Genomic DNA, 21,556 nt, shown 5'->3' with positions numbered 1-21,556 from the left:
ATTAATCCCTTCTTTTACTCTTTTCCTTCTCCACCTTCACTCCTCGGGTCAAGCTTCGTCGTGCCTCCTCCTGACTCTGGCTTCCCGAGTAGTGGCTGCTGGCTCCTTTTATAACGCTCCAGGTGCTTGATTACTCATTTCTGGCAGCACATCCTGGTGTGGTGGAAGAACTGCCCATAAGGTCTGAGCAGCTCCTTCTGCAGCACCCCCTGACGGCGCCTGCAGATCCCAACAGGGCTGCACCACACTCCAACTCCCATGAAGCCCTGCGGGAGTCTGAAACACCGCTGCAACCCAGGGGGGTTACCATCTAGCGTCACGGGGGAGGTAATGCTTTGACCATGCTTGCTCCCCCTGGGCAAGAGCCCTGGCTGCACACTACACTGCCCTTCCCTCAGCTGAGACCTTGTGGGGCAAAACGGCCCATCCTGCGATGGCTGTCTTTCTCCAGGACAGGGGGTCCACAGCTTCTCCCTGCAACAAAACAAGACAAGTATGGGGTGGTGGTGCATCAACTCCATCTCCCGGCGTCTACTGCCATTTTAAACAGACAGCACCTCCAGACATGGCCCTGATTCCAACAGTTATGACAGCATCACCCATGCCCTGCGAGCATGAAAACAGGACGGGAAGCCCTGCTTCACCTTACACCCAGCCGAGGTGGGTGTTTTCCTCTGCCTCCATGCAATGAAGCCCTCTGCTGAACATGAGTGAATGGACTTTCGCTCTGTGCTGTTAGGAGACCCGGGTTTCCCTTTCCGAGTCCACCTCTTGCTTTTGGGTGCCACCTGGGCTGAAATCTAAGGAATCAACATAGACCTTGGGGTATTCACCATTAACGACTGAAGTACACCATCTATTTTGTAAAGCATTTAGTAATAAAATGCATTGTATTTTAATTCCAACTGATTTCACTTTACAAACATTATAACTGCTTTTATGAATACCATACCAAATAGAGACATAGCAACCAGACAGGTACCCAGACACAGAGACAATTGTCCTTTTATTAATGTGGATACTTAGTATTGTGTCTGTCTGTTATGCAATTACTTGTGGACCACTGGGGCTAGTACTGATCTTGGCCTTAATTGAAAGCTTATGACGTGATTCACACTGGTGAAGCAAAAACTTGGGGTAGTGGCAACCTCTGCAAAGTTATTGGAAGTTGCAATTTTCTTATGGTTAACTGCTTAAGAAGGTGCCATAGCAGAAAGGAAAAGAGCAGCAGCAATTTGAGATGCAGAAGCTGCTGATGTGACAAAAAACACAGAGTGCCAACATCTTACAAGTGGTAGGAAGTGTTGATTGTAATAGAAATGATCAGTCCTTGCAAGCCCATATATTGATAATCCCCAGGACATGATACATACGTGTTTAGAGTTCATAATCAGCTGTGAGTGTTGTGTTTATTTATTATCCATTGTGAAGAGGATTTCTGTAATAGGACTTCATACAAGATACACAATACAGAAATGTGAACTAGACAGAAACACATGGCAAGTGCTCCTTTGAACAGTTACATCACCACTGTGATCCTTGTGAAGTGTGTTGTTTTCATGTTGAAAACAAAAGACTTTATTACCAGAATGGGACAGTTGAGCTTGCTCCATATGAACAACCTGTAGGACTGGAGGTCCACATGTTTCATTATCATTTTATGTATTCAAAATTGTAGAAACAATAAATAATATTTTCGGCCTAATTGCTCCTAAACATTTACTTGCAGGCCAAGTTTATACTTATGCTAGCAGGGATACCAAGCGCTAAGCCAAAATTTCATTGACTAAACTAACCTTGGGGAACAACGTTGAATATTTGTGCTAAATCCCAAAAATGGCTCCTAGGTACATTTCAGTTCTGATTAAAACACAGCCTGTGGTCTTCCCGTGTTCAAATAGAGAATTTATGAAAAACTGGGTAGATGTCAGTTCGATGGACTGCAATGGATTTGCATACCAGACAAATAAACGCACAATCACGCATTCACCTTTATATACTAAACAATATCAGAAGGTATGTACTGGTGTTATAAGGAAGGAACTTTCTTAACTGCCTGCAGCTTTTCCAATTAATGTTACAAAAGAATGGTGGGAGAATTTTATACTTCTGATTGGGATTTGTCTGATCCCAAATGACACTTTTGTTGCTGTATTTATCCATCAATTACTTATCTTACCTTGTAATTCTATGCATTATTACAGTCAACGTATTTCAAAGTGTCAAACTAATAGATCTGGCCTGTCAGGTGCTATATTTATGAGACTGTGTCCATCACTGAATGGAATTGTAGAAATTGATGGGTGAGGGGAAAATGCAATAATTTGCTGCAACTTACTTCTTCTCAGATCTTCTTATGATTATGACTTCTTTTCACAAACACGTGTGATTACTTCAAAATTGCTAATTTCCCTGACTTCTTTTTTTAGGTCAATGGGCAATATGTAAGTCTGCCTTATAACTCAGACAGAATCCAAGTGTTCTTCACTGGCATTTCACAAGTTACAATTCAGACTGATTTTGGTGTCACAATACGGGTTGACTGGCCTCATCTCCTCACTGTGACGGTACCAAGTACTTATTCAGGAGCACTTGTCGGCATCTGTGGAAACTTTAACTTTGACGTAACGGATGAATTTCAGACACCTGATGGACTCTTAGTGAGTGATGCTCAGACCTTTGGTGACAGCTGGAGGGATGGAAGTTTGTCCGACAACTGCGTGGAGAACAGACATTCTTTACTTAACTGTACTCAGGAGGGAGATGAAGTTTACTCATCAGATCAGTACTGTGGAATCATATCTCTTCCCAGTGGGCCATTCCAGGCATGCCACAGTGTGATAAATCCTCTTGAGTACATTACAAACTGTGTCAGTGACATGTGCCATTTGCAGGGAAGTACAACAGTCCTTTGTGAGGTGATTCGAAATTATGCAAAGGAGTGCCAGCGGATGGGTGTTGCCATATCAGAGTGGAGGAACTTGACAAGCTGCGGTTGGTATCCAAGTGTTCTTTAATATAGAAGTGTATGTCAAAGAGAATCAGTGGCAACCAAAGCCGTAATTTTCAAAATTTTAATTATCAAAAAATAAATAAATGAAATAGGTAATTAAGTTAATATTTTATATTTTACCACAACTTTTTGACTAAATCTCTCTGTCATTATCTGTCATTTCAGAAAACGCTAGATAAGGTATCACATATGGTTAATAATTAAATGAAAATAAGTGGGAATTTAAGGTGCAGCATTTAGATGAGTGCAAAATTGGCTTAAATGTCAAACACAAAGAGATACAGTGAGAGGAATGTTTTCAAAATTAGGTTCAGTTAAAAAAGATGTCCCTCAGGAATCAGTGCTGGGGCAGTTACTCTGAACAGAATTATAAAAAATAAACTGATAATTTTTGCAGATGATACCAAACTAGATAGAATGACAGATAATTTTGCACAAACGTTAGCAGCTCCTTTACCCCATCCTTCCATTGCTACATATAAAGTATATGTGTGTGTGTGTGTGTTTAGTATATAAGGAAATTCTTATTATTCTGAGCCTTGCAACCAGCCCCACATAGTATAGATTTTGTGTCTTATACTTTTCTAACCTATGATAGACCAGCATTATGGAATACTCCTTTTAATACTAAGGAAGAAATGTACAGTTAGATAACTTTAAACTTTTAGAGAGATCACTTTCAGTAATGTGATATTATCAACTAAACACAACACAATTGAAATTTTTGAAAAGCTTTCCTGTAAAACACCAGCCATACACAATATCCAAAATGGTTGAAATGCTTAAGAAAGTAGCAGCGTAACAATGCAGCCTATGCATTTCAATGTGATGGATGTTTAATCAACTTGAACAAGCTATATGTATCTCTGCCGTGAGGTTATTTAATTCTGGTGTGGTGGGAGTTTACGCTTGTGTGCACAGGACTGATTCCTGTCTTGTGTGTGGTGCTAATGAGCTCCAGCTTTGAGCAGATTTTTCCCTGTTGTAACGTTCATTTGTTTCCCATATTGCAATTCTTTTTATTTCTTCTCTTTTTCTATTTGCAGATTTGACCTGTCCACCAAATAGCCACTATGAACTGTGTGGCTCCTCCTGCCCAGCCACTTGCCCCAGCCTCTCTTTTCCTTTCCCATGTCAAACTCCCTGTGAAGAAGGGTGCATTTGCGACAACGGGTATATCTTGAGTGGTCCACGCTGTGTGCTGCCCACTGAGTGTGGCTGTTTCTATCAAGGACAATATTACTCACCTGGGGAGAGCTTTTGGCAGGGTGCAGGCTGCCAAACCAGCTGTACTTGTGATGGAAACACTGGAGTCGTCCAGTGTTTCAGTGCTTCTTGTGGTCCACAAGAGTCATGTGAAATCACGAATGGAGTATACGGGTGTCAACCGAATTATCAAGGTTTATGTATTGCAGCAGGAGACCCTCATTACTATACTTTTGATGGAAATGCGTATGATTTTCAAGGGACTTGTAGATATGTCTTAGCCCAGTTGTGCAATGAATCACTCAGCCTGGAGAGTTTCAGAGTTGAGGGTAAGAACAGAAGATGGTATGACAGCTATGCATCCATCACATCTGAAGTGTTTGTGTACGTCTATGGACAGATGATACATTTCTCAGGAGACTATAACTATATGGTACAGGTAAATGTATTTTTTACATTTATCTCTTATAGAGCTTAAAACACAATGCTGATTAAGTTTTTGTGCAGATCTTAACAACTCCTTTTAATTTTGTTTTAAATTTGCTTAGGTTGATGATATAAATACAAATGTCCCAGCATACCTAGGGAATGGACAGATCATGCTGTACCAAAGTGGTTCCTACTCTACACTGCAAACAGATTTTGGTCTAACAGTAACATATGATGGCTACAGTGTTGTAACAATTACACTTCCATCAAGGTATAGAGGAGCCACTTGTGGTTTATGTGGCAACTTTAATGGACAGCCTTATGATGACTTCATTACCCGCTCCGGGATTCTGGCTTCTGATATCCTCCAATTTGCTTCAGATTGGCAGATTCAGACCAATGAAAGCTGTTGTAATAACTGTGATTACAGCCAAATGTGCCCTGATGAAAGTCTCTACCGCTCTCCAAACTACTGTGGCATGATGGCAGACCCCAATGGTCCTTTTAGAATTTGTCAACAAGTTGTTGATCCACAGCTCTACATAAACAATTGTGTCTATGATCTCTGTTCATCTGGACAAAATTCTGAGATGTTTTGCCAAGCCATTCTGAGCTACAGTGGAGCCTGCCAGGTAGCAAATGCCAGAGTTTTACCATGGCGCAATGGGACTGTATGCCGTAAGTTATTATTTATTTTATTACTTTTATCCTGTAAGACTGAACTCTTCTTCTTGCAGTTTTAGCTCGGTGGTAAAATTGACACATGGCCAAGCTGATGAGCTTAAAAAATAACTTCTGATGCCTGGGTGAAAAGCAACGCGACTATTTGTAGGACAGGTGCTACTGCTGGTCATTACTAGGTTTTCAGGTCCAACACTGTCTAAATAACATTAGTTAAGGACGGAACTCAAATGACCGAGGCAGACTGCAGGAAAAGGATGGATCAGGAGATGAAACGTTTCATCATTGAACGAAGCAGGGGAGAAAACCACAAACACAAAAAAGTCAAAGTGGGTATCAAAAGTCAAAGTCAAAAAAGGACGGCAAAAAGTTTATAACCAAGAATTCAAAATTAAGCTCTTGAAAAACATTTCTAGAATTATCAACAAATGTATACAGAGTTTTGAACATGGTGGTGGAACAAATGCCATCTCTTCAATGTCACTGCATGCTGCAACTTCTGGGACACAACCCCCAGCCAACAATCATCAGGTCATAGCAAAAGGTGCTCAAAATGGTGTACTCTCTTAAAAACAAAATGGCATTGTGGTTAAATATAAAACAATAAAGTAAATAAATGTAACTTTCCTCCAACATTAATCTGATAAGAAAATGAAAGTACCTGTATATAGAAAGAGATTGGGTTAGTGAGAGTGCCCCCTCTCTGCTTGGGGTGGAATTGCTTACCTCTTCGGAGCCCTGAAGATGATCTTTAGATATGGGTGCTTGATAGTGGGTCTCTACATATAGTTAAGGAGAAGATGTTCAGTTAATCCAGAACTTCACCTTTTCATTTTTTGACTTTGGCATTTTGACTAATATTTTGGTATTAGTTGCTGGCTTGTTTTTATTTTTTTGTGTCATTCTCAATTATAATAGACATTTGTCATTTTTCGCCCTCTGTTTGAGGTCCATAGAGGGCTTGATCCCTAGTAAGGGATCAAAAATCAAAAATTACATTGTCTTCATATTCACTGACCTTGAAATAGTCTAAAATGGATACCCTGTAAGCTTATTTTTGAAATTTGCCATTTTTACCCTTCTGGAAGTGGATCTTAGAGGGCTAGTACCAGCGGTAAACAATCCAATATCGAAAATTTTATATTCTTGATCAGCAACTCCGAAATAGCATAAAACAATACTCCACATCCTTATATTGTCGATCCCCATTTTTTGAAAGTTTTGTGAAAACCTTTGACACTTCGAATCCCAAAGGGGGGTGAACCTCTGAGGTTGGTTGATGTAGCATTCACAACTTTAAGACCACCTGATTATTTTTGCCAAAGGCACCTATTGGTTTCCTGTTTATCAGAAGAGTGTAATTTTCTGCACAAAATATTATCCAAGAATAATCTAAAATAGAGGGTTTTCAAGTCTGGAGTGTCAAAAAAGTCAACATCTTGCATAGCTAGACATCAAGACGAGATGAACGGTATATCACATTTCTTTTCCTCGAACCAATGTGTCAGGAGGCATTGGACACATAAAAGCTGAAGTGATTTCCAAAAGCTCATTCATAAGTAATTCTTATGAACACAACAAATAGCTTTTGAGGTGTGGTTTTGATATGACTGTTTACCTAAAAAGAAAAAATATAATTACTCTATGTGATACAGTTCTTCTTTTTTGTAGAGATGGAGTGCCCTGAAAACAGTCACTATGAGCTGTGTGGAACTGAATGTGACCAGACATGTTCACCGTCAATCTTTTCCTACTGTGACCAGACTTGTTCAGAGGGATGCTTCTGTGATGAAAACTACCAGCGCAGTGGGAGTCAGTGTGTTCCCATAGAACAGTGTGGCTGCCTTTATGATGGGGTTTATTACATGGTAATAATAAAAAACTTAATTCAGCTTTATTTGCTTAGAGTATGGGATTTACAAGCTATTAGAGGGTGCACCACTGCCCAGACCCAACACAGATAGATGCAGGACTCAAGCTCACGGCACACATGGCTTTTATTTTTTCATTTTCCCTTGTGGGAAACGCCTCCCCCATTTCCCACAAGCACAACACAGTCAACAAGCACAGCACAAACTCTTTTCTTCTTTGTTTTCTCTTTCTCTTTTTCCTCCTCCACTCCTCCGGACAAGCTTCATCTACTCCCACCCGACTCTGGCTCCCAGAGTAGTGTCTGCTGGCTCCTTTTTTACAGCTTGTTGATGCATTTCCAGCAGGAGTGGAGGAAGAACTGTCGAGGAGGGCTCAGCAGCAGCTGCAGCACCCCCTGGCGGCGCCCACGGATCCCAACAGGGGCTGTATCAAACTCCAACTCCCACAGACCCCTGCAGGAGTACGAGGCACCGATACAACCGAGGAGGGCTGCCACCTAGCACTCCAGGAGAAGTAATGCTCTGGCCATGCTCCCTTCCCCGGTCCTTCCAATGTGATAAGCTAAGCATTCAGTTTTTGTATTAAGCAGAGATTTTGATCATAGGCTTAGAAAAAGTAATGTATCGTGAACATGACCACATGAATTGAAAACTCAAGGTAATGAACATTATGTTCAATGTATCTATTAGCTTTATGTTGCTTTAACCTTACATCATCACATTCTTCATTACATGCAAATACATTTAAAACAACATTGACTAAAAGAAGATTGACATGGAGGCACAGTGGTGATGCTGCTGCCTCACAACAAGGAGACCAGAGTTTATGTCTCAGTTGGTCTCTGTGTGATGTTTGCATGTTCTCTCTGTAAGTGTGTTCTAGTTTACCCCCACAGACTTGGTATTTTAGGTGAATTGGCATTGTTCAATTGCCCTGTCTGTGTCTCTGTATGTGTCACCCTCAGATTGTCCTGTCCAAGGATTGTGTCTGATGCTTTCTGAGATAGACTCCAGCTTGCCTCTGACCCTGCTCAGGATAAGTGGATTTGGAAAACAGATGGATAATTAGAACAAGGGATTTTTTTGTGTGTCAAAATATTTTGAAAACCAAAGAAAAACATAACATTTTAAACTGTTGGCAGTTAAACAATTATTTTAATGCATCTTAAGAGTAGAAACATGCAAATTTTATACTGTAAACACTGCTCACCATAAACCCTTTCTCTTTCAGATTGATGAGCTCAGATGGGCCCCTGACTGCAGCCAGAAGTGCCAGTGCACAGTTAATGGTAACTTTGAATGTGTAGCAGTCAGCTGTAACACCAATCAGCAGTGCACCGTGCGAAATGGGCAGAGAGGGTGCTATGATCAGATGTCCACGTGCACCGTAATGGGAGACCCTCACTACTTCACATTTGATGGACAAGTTGTCAACTTTCAGGGAACCTGTGCTTATGAGATCTCAAGGACATCCGGCAACTCATCCAATTTCACCTTCAGAGTGGTGGCGGAGAACAGGAACCGGGGCAGCGCTTTGGTTTCATTTGTTTCTGCAGTGAACATATGGCTGTCTAATGAAATGGAGAACGTTTACATTAGCATCGGGCCAAACAACTTTGTGCAAGTGAGTATGAGGAACTTAATTTACACTTCGTAAGTGCTGAAATAAATACTCAAAATGATTTCAAGGACCATGAGACAAACAGTGGGTTAGAATGATTAAACTATCGGACCAGAGATCTGTGAGTCATGGGTTCAAATTATACAGTATTTCTGCAAACCCAAGTAAATCACCTGACAGCTCATAGTAAGAAGATGCAGACAATATCTGAATTTTCCCCATGGGATTAATAAAGTTTGCCTAATCTAACCTAATCTAATCTAATCATAAGAAACTGAATTTTGAAGTATATAGATTGTAATCCGAGCTCTCTCTGTCTAATCTTCGTTTCTTCCTTTCTTTACCTAACACATCAGATCCACTGTTAAAACCTTTAAAGCATACATGTGAAGAAATGTCATACATGCATACATTTTTAGCAAATTAGAGTGATGAAAATTCCAACAACTATTCACTCTTACATTTCAGCTAAAATTGAAATATAATTATATCTGTATATTGAAATAATATTGTAGGTACAAAGAGAAAGTCATTTATCACTAGAATGGAATTGGAATTGAAGGGGTGCAGTCAGTTGCCCTCACTAGGCAGTTTCTTAGCACTGTGGAGGCAAACGAAGATGACACAGTTACCAACAGTACCCCTGTGGTGGTATTGCATACCCGAGAGGAACCCAGATGGTGACCCTCTGATGCACATGCATGACAAACTGTAAATGGTGCAGCTCACAGACTTCAGTCAATGCATGCCTGAAGACCTGAGGCTTACTCGGAGGTCCAATGTAACTATATATTTTCTTCACATTATTTGATTAACATTATGTTTTATATAAACATCACAACATACCCAAAAATTTCACATCTTTTTGAAATAAGCAGGTTGATCGACTAAATGTGTAAATGAGTAGGTACACAAATACAGAGGGCAGAGAAACGCTGTGGGACAACACTGCCACTGTCAAAATAAGATTAAATTAGTTTCACATCCCAGGATATACAGTTGTGTTCAAAATAATAACAGTGTGTTTAACAAAAGTGAATTAAGCTCAAAATCCATGTAATAGGTTTTATTTCCATACATGGAAATGCATTGTGAACACTGCACATTCTATTCCAAATCAAAGCATGAAGAAAAATTTATCAAATTTGCGTTATTCCTTTACAGAACGTGACAAAAAAGGGAATATTAGGCTGTTCAAAAAATAGAAGTGTCCACATTCTTCTTTACAAACTCAAACATTCACTATATAAACTGAAAAATGTTTCAAAATTTTGCTTTCCTTTGAACTAATATTTATTTATATAATCACTGTTTCTGAGAACTGCTGCACATCTGTGTATCAATGAGTCGACCAAATTCTGGTACCTGTGAACAGGTATTCTAGGCCAGGATGACTGGACTACTTTCCACAGTTCTTCTGCATTTCTTGGTTTTGCCTCAGAAACAGCATTTCTGATGTCACCCACAAGTTTCTATTGGATTAAGGTCCAAGGATTGTGCTGGCCACTCCATAACATCAATCTTGTTGGTCTGGAAACAAAATGTTGCTCATTTACTGGTGTGTTTGGGGTCGTTGTCTTCTTGAAACACCCTTTTCAAGGTATTTTCCTCTTCGGCATAAAGCAACATGACGTCTTCAAGTATTTAGAGGTTTTCAAACTGATCCATGATCCCTGGTATGTCATAAATAGGCTCGACACCATAGTATGAGAAGCATTCTCATATCATGATGATTGCGCCACCATGCTTCACTGTCTTCACTGTGTACTCTTGCTTGAATTCAGTGTTTGGGGGTTTTCTTTGGCCCCAAGACCCAAAAAGAACAATCTTGTTGCACCATTTCTTATTAGGCCAGTCAATGTGTTCTTTGGCAAATTGTAACCTCTTCAGCACATGTCTTTTTACGACAATGGGACTTTGCGGGGGCTTCTTGCGGTAAGCTTGGCTTCACATAGGCATCTTCTAATTTTAACAATACTCACAGTTACCTTTAGACCTTCTTTAATCTTCCTGGAGCTGATCATTGGCTGAGTCTTTGCCATTTTGGCTATTCTTCGATCCATTCGAATGGTAGTTTTCCATTTTCTTCCATGTTTTTCAGGTTTTGGTTTTTCATTTTAAAACATCTGTAATCATTTTAGCTGAGCAGCCTATCATTTTCTGCACTTTTTATATGTTTTCCCATCTCCAGTTAACTTTTTAATCAAAGTACGCTGTTCTTCTGAACAGTTTCTGGAGTGACGCATTTTAATCAATTTTCAGAAAGGAAGGCAAGATAACCTAAAACATAATTGACACCTAATTTTTCACAGAATGAATGACCTCACTAATTGAACTCCACACTGTTAGTTTTTTGAACAGCCTAATAATCCCTTTTTTCACTTTCTGTAAAGGAATAACACACATTTGATCATTTTTTCTTCATGTTTTCATTTGGAATAGAATGTGCAGTGTTCCCAATACAACTGCATGTATGGAAATAAAAGCTGTTATAAGGATTTTGAGCTTTATTCACTTTTTCACTATCTTAAAGACAGACCTCAGTATGTGCATCTTGGGAACTGCACGTCTGACATTGTGGTCAGCAACACAGGAGCGCCACAAGGGACTGTACTTTCTCCGGTCCTGTTCAGCCTATATACATCGGACTTCCAATACAACTCGGAGTCCTGCCATGTGCAAAAGTTTGCTGATGACACTGCTATCGTGGGCTGCATCAGGAATGGGCTGGAGGATGAGTACAGGGACCTAATCAATGACTTTGTTAAATGGTGCGACTCAAACCACCTACAACTGAACACCAGCAAAACCAAGGAGCTGGTGATGGATTTTAGGAGGCCCAGACCCCTCATGGACCCCGTGATCATCAAAAGTGACTGTGTGCAGATGGTGCACACCTATAAATATCTGGGAGTGCAGCTGGATGATAAATTAGACTGGACTGCCAATACTGATGCGCTGTGCAAGAAAGGACAGAGCCGACTATACTTCCTTAGAAGGCTGGTGTCCTTTCAACATCTGCAATAAGATGCTGCAGATGTTCTATCAGACAGTTGTGGCAAGCGCCCTCTTCTACGCAGTGGTGTGCTGGGGAGGCAGCATTAAGAGGAAAGACGCCTCACGCCTGGACAAACTAGTGAGGAAGGCAGGCTCTATTGTTGGCATGGAGCTGGACAGTTTAACATCTGTGGCAGAGCGAAGGGCGCTCAGCAGGCTCCTATCAATTATGGAGAATCCACTGCATCCACTAAATAGTATCATCTCCAGACAGAAGAGCAGCTTCAGCGACAGACTGCTGTCACTGTCCTGCTCCACTGACAGATTGAGGAGATCGTTCCTCCCCCACACTATGCGACTCTTCAATTCCACCTGGGAGGGTAAACGTTAACATTTAACATTATACAAAGTTATTGTCTTTTTTTCATCTGCATTATTATCATTCTTTAATTCAATATTATTTATTGTATCAGTATGCTGCTGCTGGAAAATGTGAATTTCCCATTGGGATTAATAAAGTATCTATCTATCTATCTATCTATCTATCTATCTATCTATCTATCTATCTATCTATCTATCTATCTATCTATCTATCTATCTATCTATCTATCTATCTATCTATCTATCTATCTATCTATCTATCTATCTATCTATCTATCTATCTATCTATCTTTTTTAAACACACTGCTATTATTTTGAATACAACTGTATTTACGCTATTTTAAAATTTATGTTTCATTGTTTACTTTCTTGTTTTTAAGATAAATGGAATTCCCACATCAATTCCTGCTGTTATCAGCTCCTTTGCTACAGCATTTTTGGACAACCGCTTTGTAGTGGTAAACACTTCCAAGAATATGGAGGTTCGCTTTGATGGCTCTGGAAATCTTCTTGTCAGAGTTGGCCAGCAGTATATGAATATTTTGGAAGGTATGTGTGGAAACTTCAATGGAGACCCAACGGATGACAGGGTGCTTCCCACTGGAGAGCAAACATCATCCGATTTTGAATTTGGAACAGCCTGGAAGTCAGATATCAGTCAGCAAGGGTAAGAAATCCTTGGAACATCAACTGTGTATTAACTTTTTGAAACTGTAATCTAGTATCTCACAGCTGACTTTTGATTACTAACTTCACATGCTACCTACACATTCAAAGATATGGAAATTTGTCTTCATTTAGAGAACTATAGAGACATGGATGAAGTAATTGAATAGTGTGGTACATAGAGTAGTACTACTCTGGACACCTTCAAATCTGGCCTGAATGGAGTCAGGTGAAGATAGACTGATTAGGACTATCCTGGGCTAAATATTATGTTCTCATCAAAATTGTTCTTATGTTCTTATGGGTATAAATGGAACAACCTATTCTGTACTTATTGGCATCCAACTAGTATCAAATCAGAGAGAACATGAGGTCAGGTGGGCTTTTCTACACCTCTTTTTAGTTTTCTCTTGTGCTATTTAATTTGATCTTCTTTGCATTTTGTCTTGTGGAGCAAACTTGACTTGATATTAGTTTGGGAAAATTAAGTGGATAAGAGTGATGACCTTGTTAGGCTGAATTTCCTGTTCTCATCTAAATCTTCATAATTGTAGCTGTGTTTACCCAAAATTAGCTCTAGTTTGCAAATGGGATTCAGCAAAAGCTTGATGCATCAAAATGATTCCACAGACAAAATATCTTCGTTTTTAGAAGTTCTTCTTTATGAGAAGTTCTGTTTAAAGTTTATGAATCTTGTTTCATTTCTTTAAGTTTGCTTACAGTTGAACCATTTCTAAACAGTCAGGAAACTGTATGCCTATCCCATTTATATGCTGTAAATGTGTCTTTCAGGCCCTGCTGCCACTGAGACCTGTTCTAAGCAACTACTGACTCAATTAACACGCTGTATCTTAGTTATAGTTATAGCAAGAAAGTTCTATCTCTTATTAACTTACAGGGGATTAAAGGCTATACCATTGTCTATGACTATGAAAGAAAATGATATTCTATTCAAATTAAGCAAATACTAATGTGAGTTTAACTCAAAGCTTTAACTTTCCAAGATTGGCTCTTACAATAATGTTCAAGTTCACAAGTATCCTCCATGTCAGTGTACACAGCACACATGCTTGCATCATGAATAAAGCTATCAATTAAGTGGTGGCCATATTAATGAAGACTGAAAAGCATTTCTACTTGAACATAGTCTAAGAAGCACTTCACCTAAGCAAACCTCCAAACATTCATGCATTTAGGGGTTTAACTTTAGCTTGCTGCATTTTACTTTAAACTTGATTTTGTTCTTTGATTTCTTTTAATAAGAATGGTAAATGAAAAGCTATTTATATTTTCTCAGTTGCCAGGAGCAAAATGATACATCCTTCACATGCGACAACCAGGCAGAATATGAAAGCCTCTGCAGTATAATCACAAACTCAACAGGACCTTTTGCAGTGTGCCAATCTTTTGTGAACCCTCAGAATTACTTTGATGCCTGTCTATACGACTTGTGCATGTACAGCAATTATAACAGGATGATTTGCTCGGCTGTGGCATCATATGAGGCAGCATGCAACATTCAGGGACTGCAGATTCCTGCTTGGCAACCTTTTGTGGACTGCTGTAAGTATTCATTTCTCAGAGCCAACTGCATTTAATCATTGATTCTTATTCCGAATTCTCTAAACCTAGTCAAGAATATCAGGAGCCTAGGCAAGCATACGACAGGGTCTTGCCCTGAACTAAGTGTGAATGATAGTGACATTGAGTTATCTCAGCGATTCTTAATGACCAGATGACATACGACTCACAGGAAACCCTAAAAAGATGAAGAGAATATAAAGACCACCAATAGAAGGCACACTAGCTCAATTATTGTGAAGCAGCAACACTTCCTTTTGTGTTACTGAGCCATGCCATATTAGATTCTTTTTTGAACTTATAATTAAGCAATATGACTGAAAAAAGCAAAGACAACATTCTGGATGATATTTTTTATATACAGAAGTGTAGGTTTTACCTTGTAACTGGTTTTACTCATGGCAGTCGAGCCTTCTTAGAACCTTTGACTTTACAAGACAGCATTCCAGAAGATTTTTTGAGAGTTTAAAATTTAACACAAGGATAGAAGTGATCCATCCTTACGTTTTTGTGATTTGCAGAAAGTCCTCTTTCGTTAGCTCGTAACTTTGTGTGTTGCGCACATCTTGCTGAGATCTTTGCTTAGCAATACATTGGGAGTTTTTTAAATGAGCAACAATCAGAAGGAATGGAATTAATGCATTCATAATATACATTTTCCTTTAGTCTGTGCAAAACATCTGTCCATAGTACAAACCTCTTCTTCTTCTTCTTTTTTCTCTCCATCAAAATGTACCTGATCAGCCTTCTCCAAATGGCCCATTCGTGCACCTGCTCCCCAGTCAGACCCTTTTTCTTCAGATTGTCTTTTACTTTATACATCCATCTTTGCTTTTGCTTCCCTCAATTTTTGTTCCCCTGTACTTCCATTCCCATTAATCTTTTACCCACATATTCATTGTGTCTCCTCATCACAAGTCCATACCACTTCAACCTACATTCCTGTACTTTCTTGGATATCTCCCCAAATTGTTTTGTACCTCTGTTTGTCTCGTTTCTAATTCTATCCTTTTTAATAATAATAATAATAATTCATTACATTTATATAGCACTTTTCTCAGTACTCAAAGCGCTATCCACACAGGGAGAAAAGGGAAGGGAACCCACAATCTTCTACAGTCTCCTTACTGCAAAGCAGCAGCACTACCACCTCACCACCTGTGAGGACAACTCCACTCATCCCCCTCCATGTTCCCATTTCGACCACATCTAATTTCTTCTCCTGTGCTCCCTTTACTGCCCACTTCTCAGCTCCATACACCTTTGCCGGTCTTACCACTGTCTTAAAAACCTTATCTATTAACCTTCGCTTTAATTCTTCGATGACACAACACTCCTGATACCTTCTTCCAATTGTCATATTTACACTTCATTCTATGGGTTATTTCTGCATCTAATTTTCCATCTTGGGCTACCACTGCTGCCCAGGATTGGTTCCTGCCTTGTGCCCTGTGTTGGCTGGGATTGGCTCCAGCAGACCCCCGTGACCCTGTGTTCGGATTCAGCGGGTTCGAAAATGGATGGATGGATGGATGGCTACCACTGATTGTAGCTATTTAAATTTATCCATTCTTTTCATGAGCTCTTCCTGCAGGTTAACTTCTGAATCCTGATACTTTAATAATTTCCATATATTCTTCCTTCTTCCTATTTATCTTCAGTCCTCTAACTACCAAAGGTTACACACCTCAACAAATTAACAATAATTCAGCATATATCAGGGACTGGATTCCAACCATGAATTAAAACCGAGTTAAGATATTGGCTTATATGTTAGATTTATAATTATTTATAATCCTCTAATGACACTGCTTAGAGTGTCACCAAATTGGACTGCATTAAATATCCACAAATTTACTTTGATTTTGCAATCAGCTTTGCTATCATGTTGATGGATCTTCCATAACTTAATTATACAAATTTGAGTTCCATGACTCAATGGAAAAGTGACATTTTATATGAATTACTAGACACGTTATCTGTCAAAGACAGATAATATAATAATTTTTAAAATATTTACATAATCTTATATTTAAATGTCTACGTGTGAATGTGTGTGTGTCTGTCTGACCCGGAAGTAAGAGGTGGAGTCAGGGTAAGTGCTCCACCAGCAAGGATACACAAGCGAGGCCAGCATGTCAGCAAAACTAAACCTCCGAAGAAAGTCACTCGTTTAGCTGCTAATACACAAGCGAGGTGAGCACATTGGCAATACGGTATGCCTTTTAGTTTTCCTCCCGCCCCTAATACACAAACGAGGTGAGCACGTCGGCACAACGAAACCTCCAAAGAAAGTCAAAGTTGCTTAGCCGCTAATGCACAAGAAATGTGAGCACATCGGCAAAATGAAACCTCCTAGGAGTGAGATGCCCAGAGTGGTTCCTTTCAATTACCTGACATTTCTACATTTCAATTTTTTTCTGATGATTTCAATAGAGTCTAGGACCCCAGGCTAGTAATATATATAACTATAAAAAATAAATATAAATATAAACATAAATATAAGTTCCTTTTCTTATAATAATCCTCAAGCACAGTGATGTGTCCTATTACACTCTTGTACTGTATAAAATGAGATGTTGCCGTTCACTTAAAGAATCGTATTTTCTTTGTTTTTAGATGAGTCAGATCCTTGTGAACAGCTACACTGCACAGAAAAGGAATGGTGCGGAGAGAGAGATGGAGTGTTTGGCTGCTTCTGCTATTTTCATGATGTCACTTTGAGCGAAAATGAGTACGGTGAGTCTTTTTCATCTGTTGGGGAAATATTTTGTAATTTTTTTGTTAATGAATCTTAAAACAAACAACATTGGTACATACTAGCCTCTTCAAAAACGAGCAGCAATATTCATTTAAAGAAATATTCAACACAAAAATGATATTTTGATATTTTTTTAATCTGTTGCTAACTTAACATTATTTGCAGTGATGGCTGAGAAAATGTTTTAATATTATGTTTTCGCAACAAAATTCCTAATGCGGTGGAAATGAATGGAGACCTGTATTGAAAAACAATAGACATTATCAAAACATCCATGAAGAAATCTCAGCTCACTTGCGTCACAGAATCCAAATTTCTTGGATTTAGTTATACTGCCTGTAATGTGAAATATAAAACAGGGATAGAATAAAGTGTTGGGGACCTGCCAGTACCCCGTTTAATAGAAAGAAAAGTGTCAGTCCAGTAATCATGGGCATTATACATCTTTTAGTGCCTCTCTGTTCAGGCTTCTAAAGATGCCTTCTTTTGCAGATCTTCTTTCATTTATATGGATGCTCTTCTTTAAGTAGCCTGCTAGGTGAGTGAATCAGGTACTTCAGGGCCACATCGGAAGTGATATTAGTGGGCTTTGTTTATTGGGCTTAGACAAAAGGAGAGGGTCTGTTAGTGATTGTGCCACTTGTGTCCTTACCTAATATGCTGCATCAATGCTTCCATCTCGCTCGTGTGCGACTTGCCATTACAGGTATTTCTGATACAATAGTAGTAGTAGTAGTAGTAGTTTATTTATATAGCAACATTCACAGACAACGGTCACAGAGCGCTGAACAGCAATACAATATAAAGTACAACAAATAAAACAACACATAAAAATGACCAATGAAATAAAAAACAAACAGGAATTACTCAGCACTGATTAAAAGCCTGTTAAAAAGAAATGTTTTCAGTTGTTTTTAAAAGAATCAACAGACTCAGCTATGCACAGAACATAAGGCAGGCTATTCCATTGTCTTGGTGCCACGGACCGAAAAGCACAATCCCCACGGGTTTTTAGCCAAGTGAGTGGGACAACTAAAAGGCCCTGTTGCCCAGATCTAAGAGCCCGACAAGCTGTATAACGACGGAGCAAGCAAGTGCAGCACTCAGGATCATGTCCATGCAAGACTCTGTAAGTAAGTCACAAAATTTTAACATGAAATCTATAAAACACTGGAAGCCAGTGCAGTGTGTGCAGAATGGAAATGATATGATCAGCACTGGCGGCTGCATTTTGGACTAACTGAAGACGTGAGAGAGAGGACTTACTCAGACCCGTACAAAGAGCATTACAGTAATCAAGTCGTGAGGAAACAAAAGAATGAACAAGCATCTCCAATTCTTACTTTGAAACAGCAGTTCTTAGTTTAGAAAGATTTCTTAAATGAAAGAAACACAAACAGCTGACAGATCTTACATATGAATCTAGCATCAGGGACTGGTCCAAGATAACCCCAATGTTACATAGACTCGACATAATAGCAAGACAGACAGAAGGTAATTTTAAGATAATCTCAGAATGGAATTCAGGAGGAGCAACAATTAGTACTTCAGTCTTTCCTGAATTCAACTGCAGGTAATTACTACTGAGCCAGTCATTAACCTGAGACAGATAATCAACCGAAGTGACTGAAGTATCAATTTGATTGGGTTTAATAGACCAGCCATTGTGCACAACAGTGGAGTACACTCCAACAAGATTATGCTTTTGAACTGAAGACCTCTCCCGACTCCATTCATTGGTCAAAGAATCCTACCACCAGTTCACTTGATAATAATGGTCTGAGAAATGTGTATCATCAGAGATTAAAAGTTAAAAGTAAAGCAACTGAAAGCACTACAAGGGGGAAAGCTGCCTAATTTGTGTACTTATCTGAGATGCATCAACAAGCAGAAGGTCAGTTCATAAGTACAGTTTCATAAATTGTTCATAAAAGAGCCCAGAATTACTATACAATAGTTGAAGAGCATGTGAAGTGTCAAGGTAGCCAATGAGTGAGCAGGGCTCGTGGTGAATGAACGAGGATGAAGACGGGTCTTCAAGTCACAACATGAACTCATCTGTGTGTGCTTTACCCAAAAGAAGACATTATTTAATAATATCTTTGCAAAAATACATATTTGGATGTTTTCAGCATATGACTGGCTACCTAATATTTGGATTATGTGACACGAGTAATTTGAGATCTTTACGTGGATATTTTGATATTGATTACTGTGGTTTGAGCTAGTCCTCATTAAAGACCATTGTATCAAGAATGTTATCTTCCTTTCTTATTAAAAATGTTTTTCGACTCTCCCTACAAATAATGTTGGCTGAGCACCATATACTATACAAAATTAGTATGTTGAGTTTTCCTTTATGCCGTCTTTCTTTAACTTGTCAAACTGACACCACACACAGTTGTTTCTATTTTAAGATGGACGCCCTATCAGGTGCCATATAAAGTGTTGTTTGTTATGACTTTTAATTTACTCCCCTACCCCATTTGTTTCAAATTTTAAAATTATTTTCAGATACAGTTCTTGAGTAGCATGATCAGGACACTTATAACGATATGTCTGCCGTTTATTTTAAAATGTATTTTAGGGCTGTTTTAGAGCTATTTGCTGAAAGAATGCACAAAACAGAAGATCTGTGTCCGCTACCAGTTGCAGTGCATGACTTGCTGGATTTGTGCTGCTTGTGCATGGCGTTACGCTGCTCATACTGTTCATATTTTACTAAAGCTATAAGGTGAAAACAGAGCTGTGCATTTATTCATTCTGCTGTTTTTAAGCTTGATGACTATTTCAATAGTTGTTCATTTATAGCACAATACGTTTACATCAATAAACCACCTTACCTAACATTAAGATTCACAAGATTCGGCCACACTAAAATGTCCACTTTTTGAATTTGCATTTGAATTTTCACCAAGAAACTTGCTAACATACCATAGTGTTAAGAAAACTTCAAAGAATGTCACTTATTTTTTTAATTGCAGATTTTAGGGACACTTGTCAGGGTGGCTCAGGATCACTGTCACTCTCACGATGCCTCCTGTTTGAAGATGGCCTTGTAGCTCGTGACCTGCACATGAATGATCCCAATTGTACTGGAGCCATTGTGGATGGCCGAGTCGAGTTCAACTTTGACAGCCTAGGAAATCAATGTGGAACCACACTTACGGTAAAACCAGGAAAAAAAAATAAAGAAACAATATTTTCCAGATTAATAAATTATTAACTAGCTGGGGATTTTCATTATACCTGTTTTGTTAGCCACTACTGGGTTACCATTACTTCCTTTTTAGTTAAATCTTGCTATTATTACCTAAGAAAAAAGAAAATAAAAACGTGAGCGGCAATTAAACTTGTAAACTCATTACCACTTCTGAAGGATTCTATTAATATATTTGTTATGTCCTTTTTATGATATGCTGGCTTCATAGAGCAGCATAATATTTGTGAGTGTTTGAATGCTGGACAGGTGAAGTTTAAAATTCTTCATAGGACTTCACCTGGCACAACAAAGCATGTTCTCCACACCAAGGAGTTTCTCTTTGTCTCTCCAAAGCTTCCAAAGGCCAAGGAGATGCAGATCTTGATTCTTTCTTTATTTCAGTTTGGTTTATAAGCATACAGAAGAAAGATAAAAAGGGACAACATGAAGTACAAAGACACAAACATGAAACCTTTTACCTATCTGTGTCAGTCTGCACAGGTAGCTCTCCCTTCTCTCTTTTGAGGTGGCACCCTCTGCACAATCACACCACGCTCTCCCTTCTCACCTCTCATTGTCTCATCTTACCACCCCATTTACCTTTCACATTCAATAGATCCTTCTCCTCGTGGCTGCTTTCTCATTGTCACTTCCAGAATAAGGATTGGCCTTTCGTGGGCTGCACTGACACCTGACTAATGGTCCTCAGTGTTCATGCATCCCTAAGTCTTAAGCAGCACTTGAATGGTTATGGCTACAAGGGAGCTCAAAAGTTTCATGTCTTAAAGGTTACATTTCATACAATTCAAAATCGTGTGCTACTCCTCAAAGCCCATTCAAAACAATATCAGCCTGTTGCTTGTCCTTCCTGGCTCCAAAGTTAAATGAGTAACATAGTCCCACCTTCCATGGTTAGAAGTTCTAGTGGCCTCTCGATAGCCCTCCCTGGCATTTGCCTGACTGCCTGCTCTCCTCAGATGCTAATCTTCCTCCTGCTCTGGTGTCTTCCAAGATCTCTCTCTGGTAGAAATGTGGCAGGTTTGAGGCCCAAATCATAAGACAAAGCAATAAACTAAATCAAAATTCTTTAACAAAAGATTGAGTGCCAGGAACACTAAATGACTAAAGAAAAGACACTAAAGATGTG

The 21,556-nt window shown here is 39.2% G+C and overlaps 1 protein-coding gene across 1 annotated transcript in view; it reads left to right on the top strand.

The window, feature by feature from the left end:
- Window positions 1–21,556, top strand: part of LOC114668178 (alpha-tectorin-like) — a 108,485-nt gene that overhangs the window by 71,020 nt on the left and 15,909 nt on the right. The window contains exons 10-18 of the mRNA XM_051920781.1: window positions 2,430–2,994; window positions 4,060–4,658; window positions 4,768–5,326; window positions 7,001–7,197; window positions 8,432–8,824; window positions 12,580–12,866; window positions 14,163–14,428; window positions 17,066–17,185; window positions 20,192–20,376. Coding sequence (XP_051776741.1) covers window positions 2,430–2,994; window positions 4,060–4,658; window positions 4,768–5,326; window positions 7,001–7,197; window positions 8,432–8,824; window positions 12,580–12,866; window positions 14,163–14,428; window positions 17,066–17,185; window positions 20,192–20,376 — 3,171 coding nt within the window. The remainder of the gene's footprint in view (window positions 1–2,429; window positions 2,995–4,059; window positions 4,659–4,767; window positions 5,327–7,000; window positions 7,198–8,431; window positions 8,825–12,579; window positions 12,867–14,162; window positions 14,429–17,065; window positions 17,186–20,191; window positions 20,377–21,556) is intronic.

The sequence above is a fragment of the Erpetoichthys calabaricus genome, chromosome 17, assembly GCF_900747795.2.
Source record: "Erpetoichthys calabaricus chromosome 17, fErpCal1.3, whole genome shotgun sequence".
NCBI lineage: Eukaryota > Metazoa > Chordata > Cladistia > Polypteriformes > Polypteridae > Erpetoichthys > Erpetoichthys calabaricus.
This window is presented reverse-complemented; position numbering and strand designations above follow the sequence as displayed.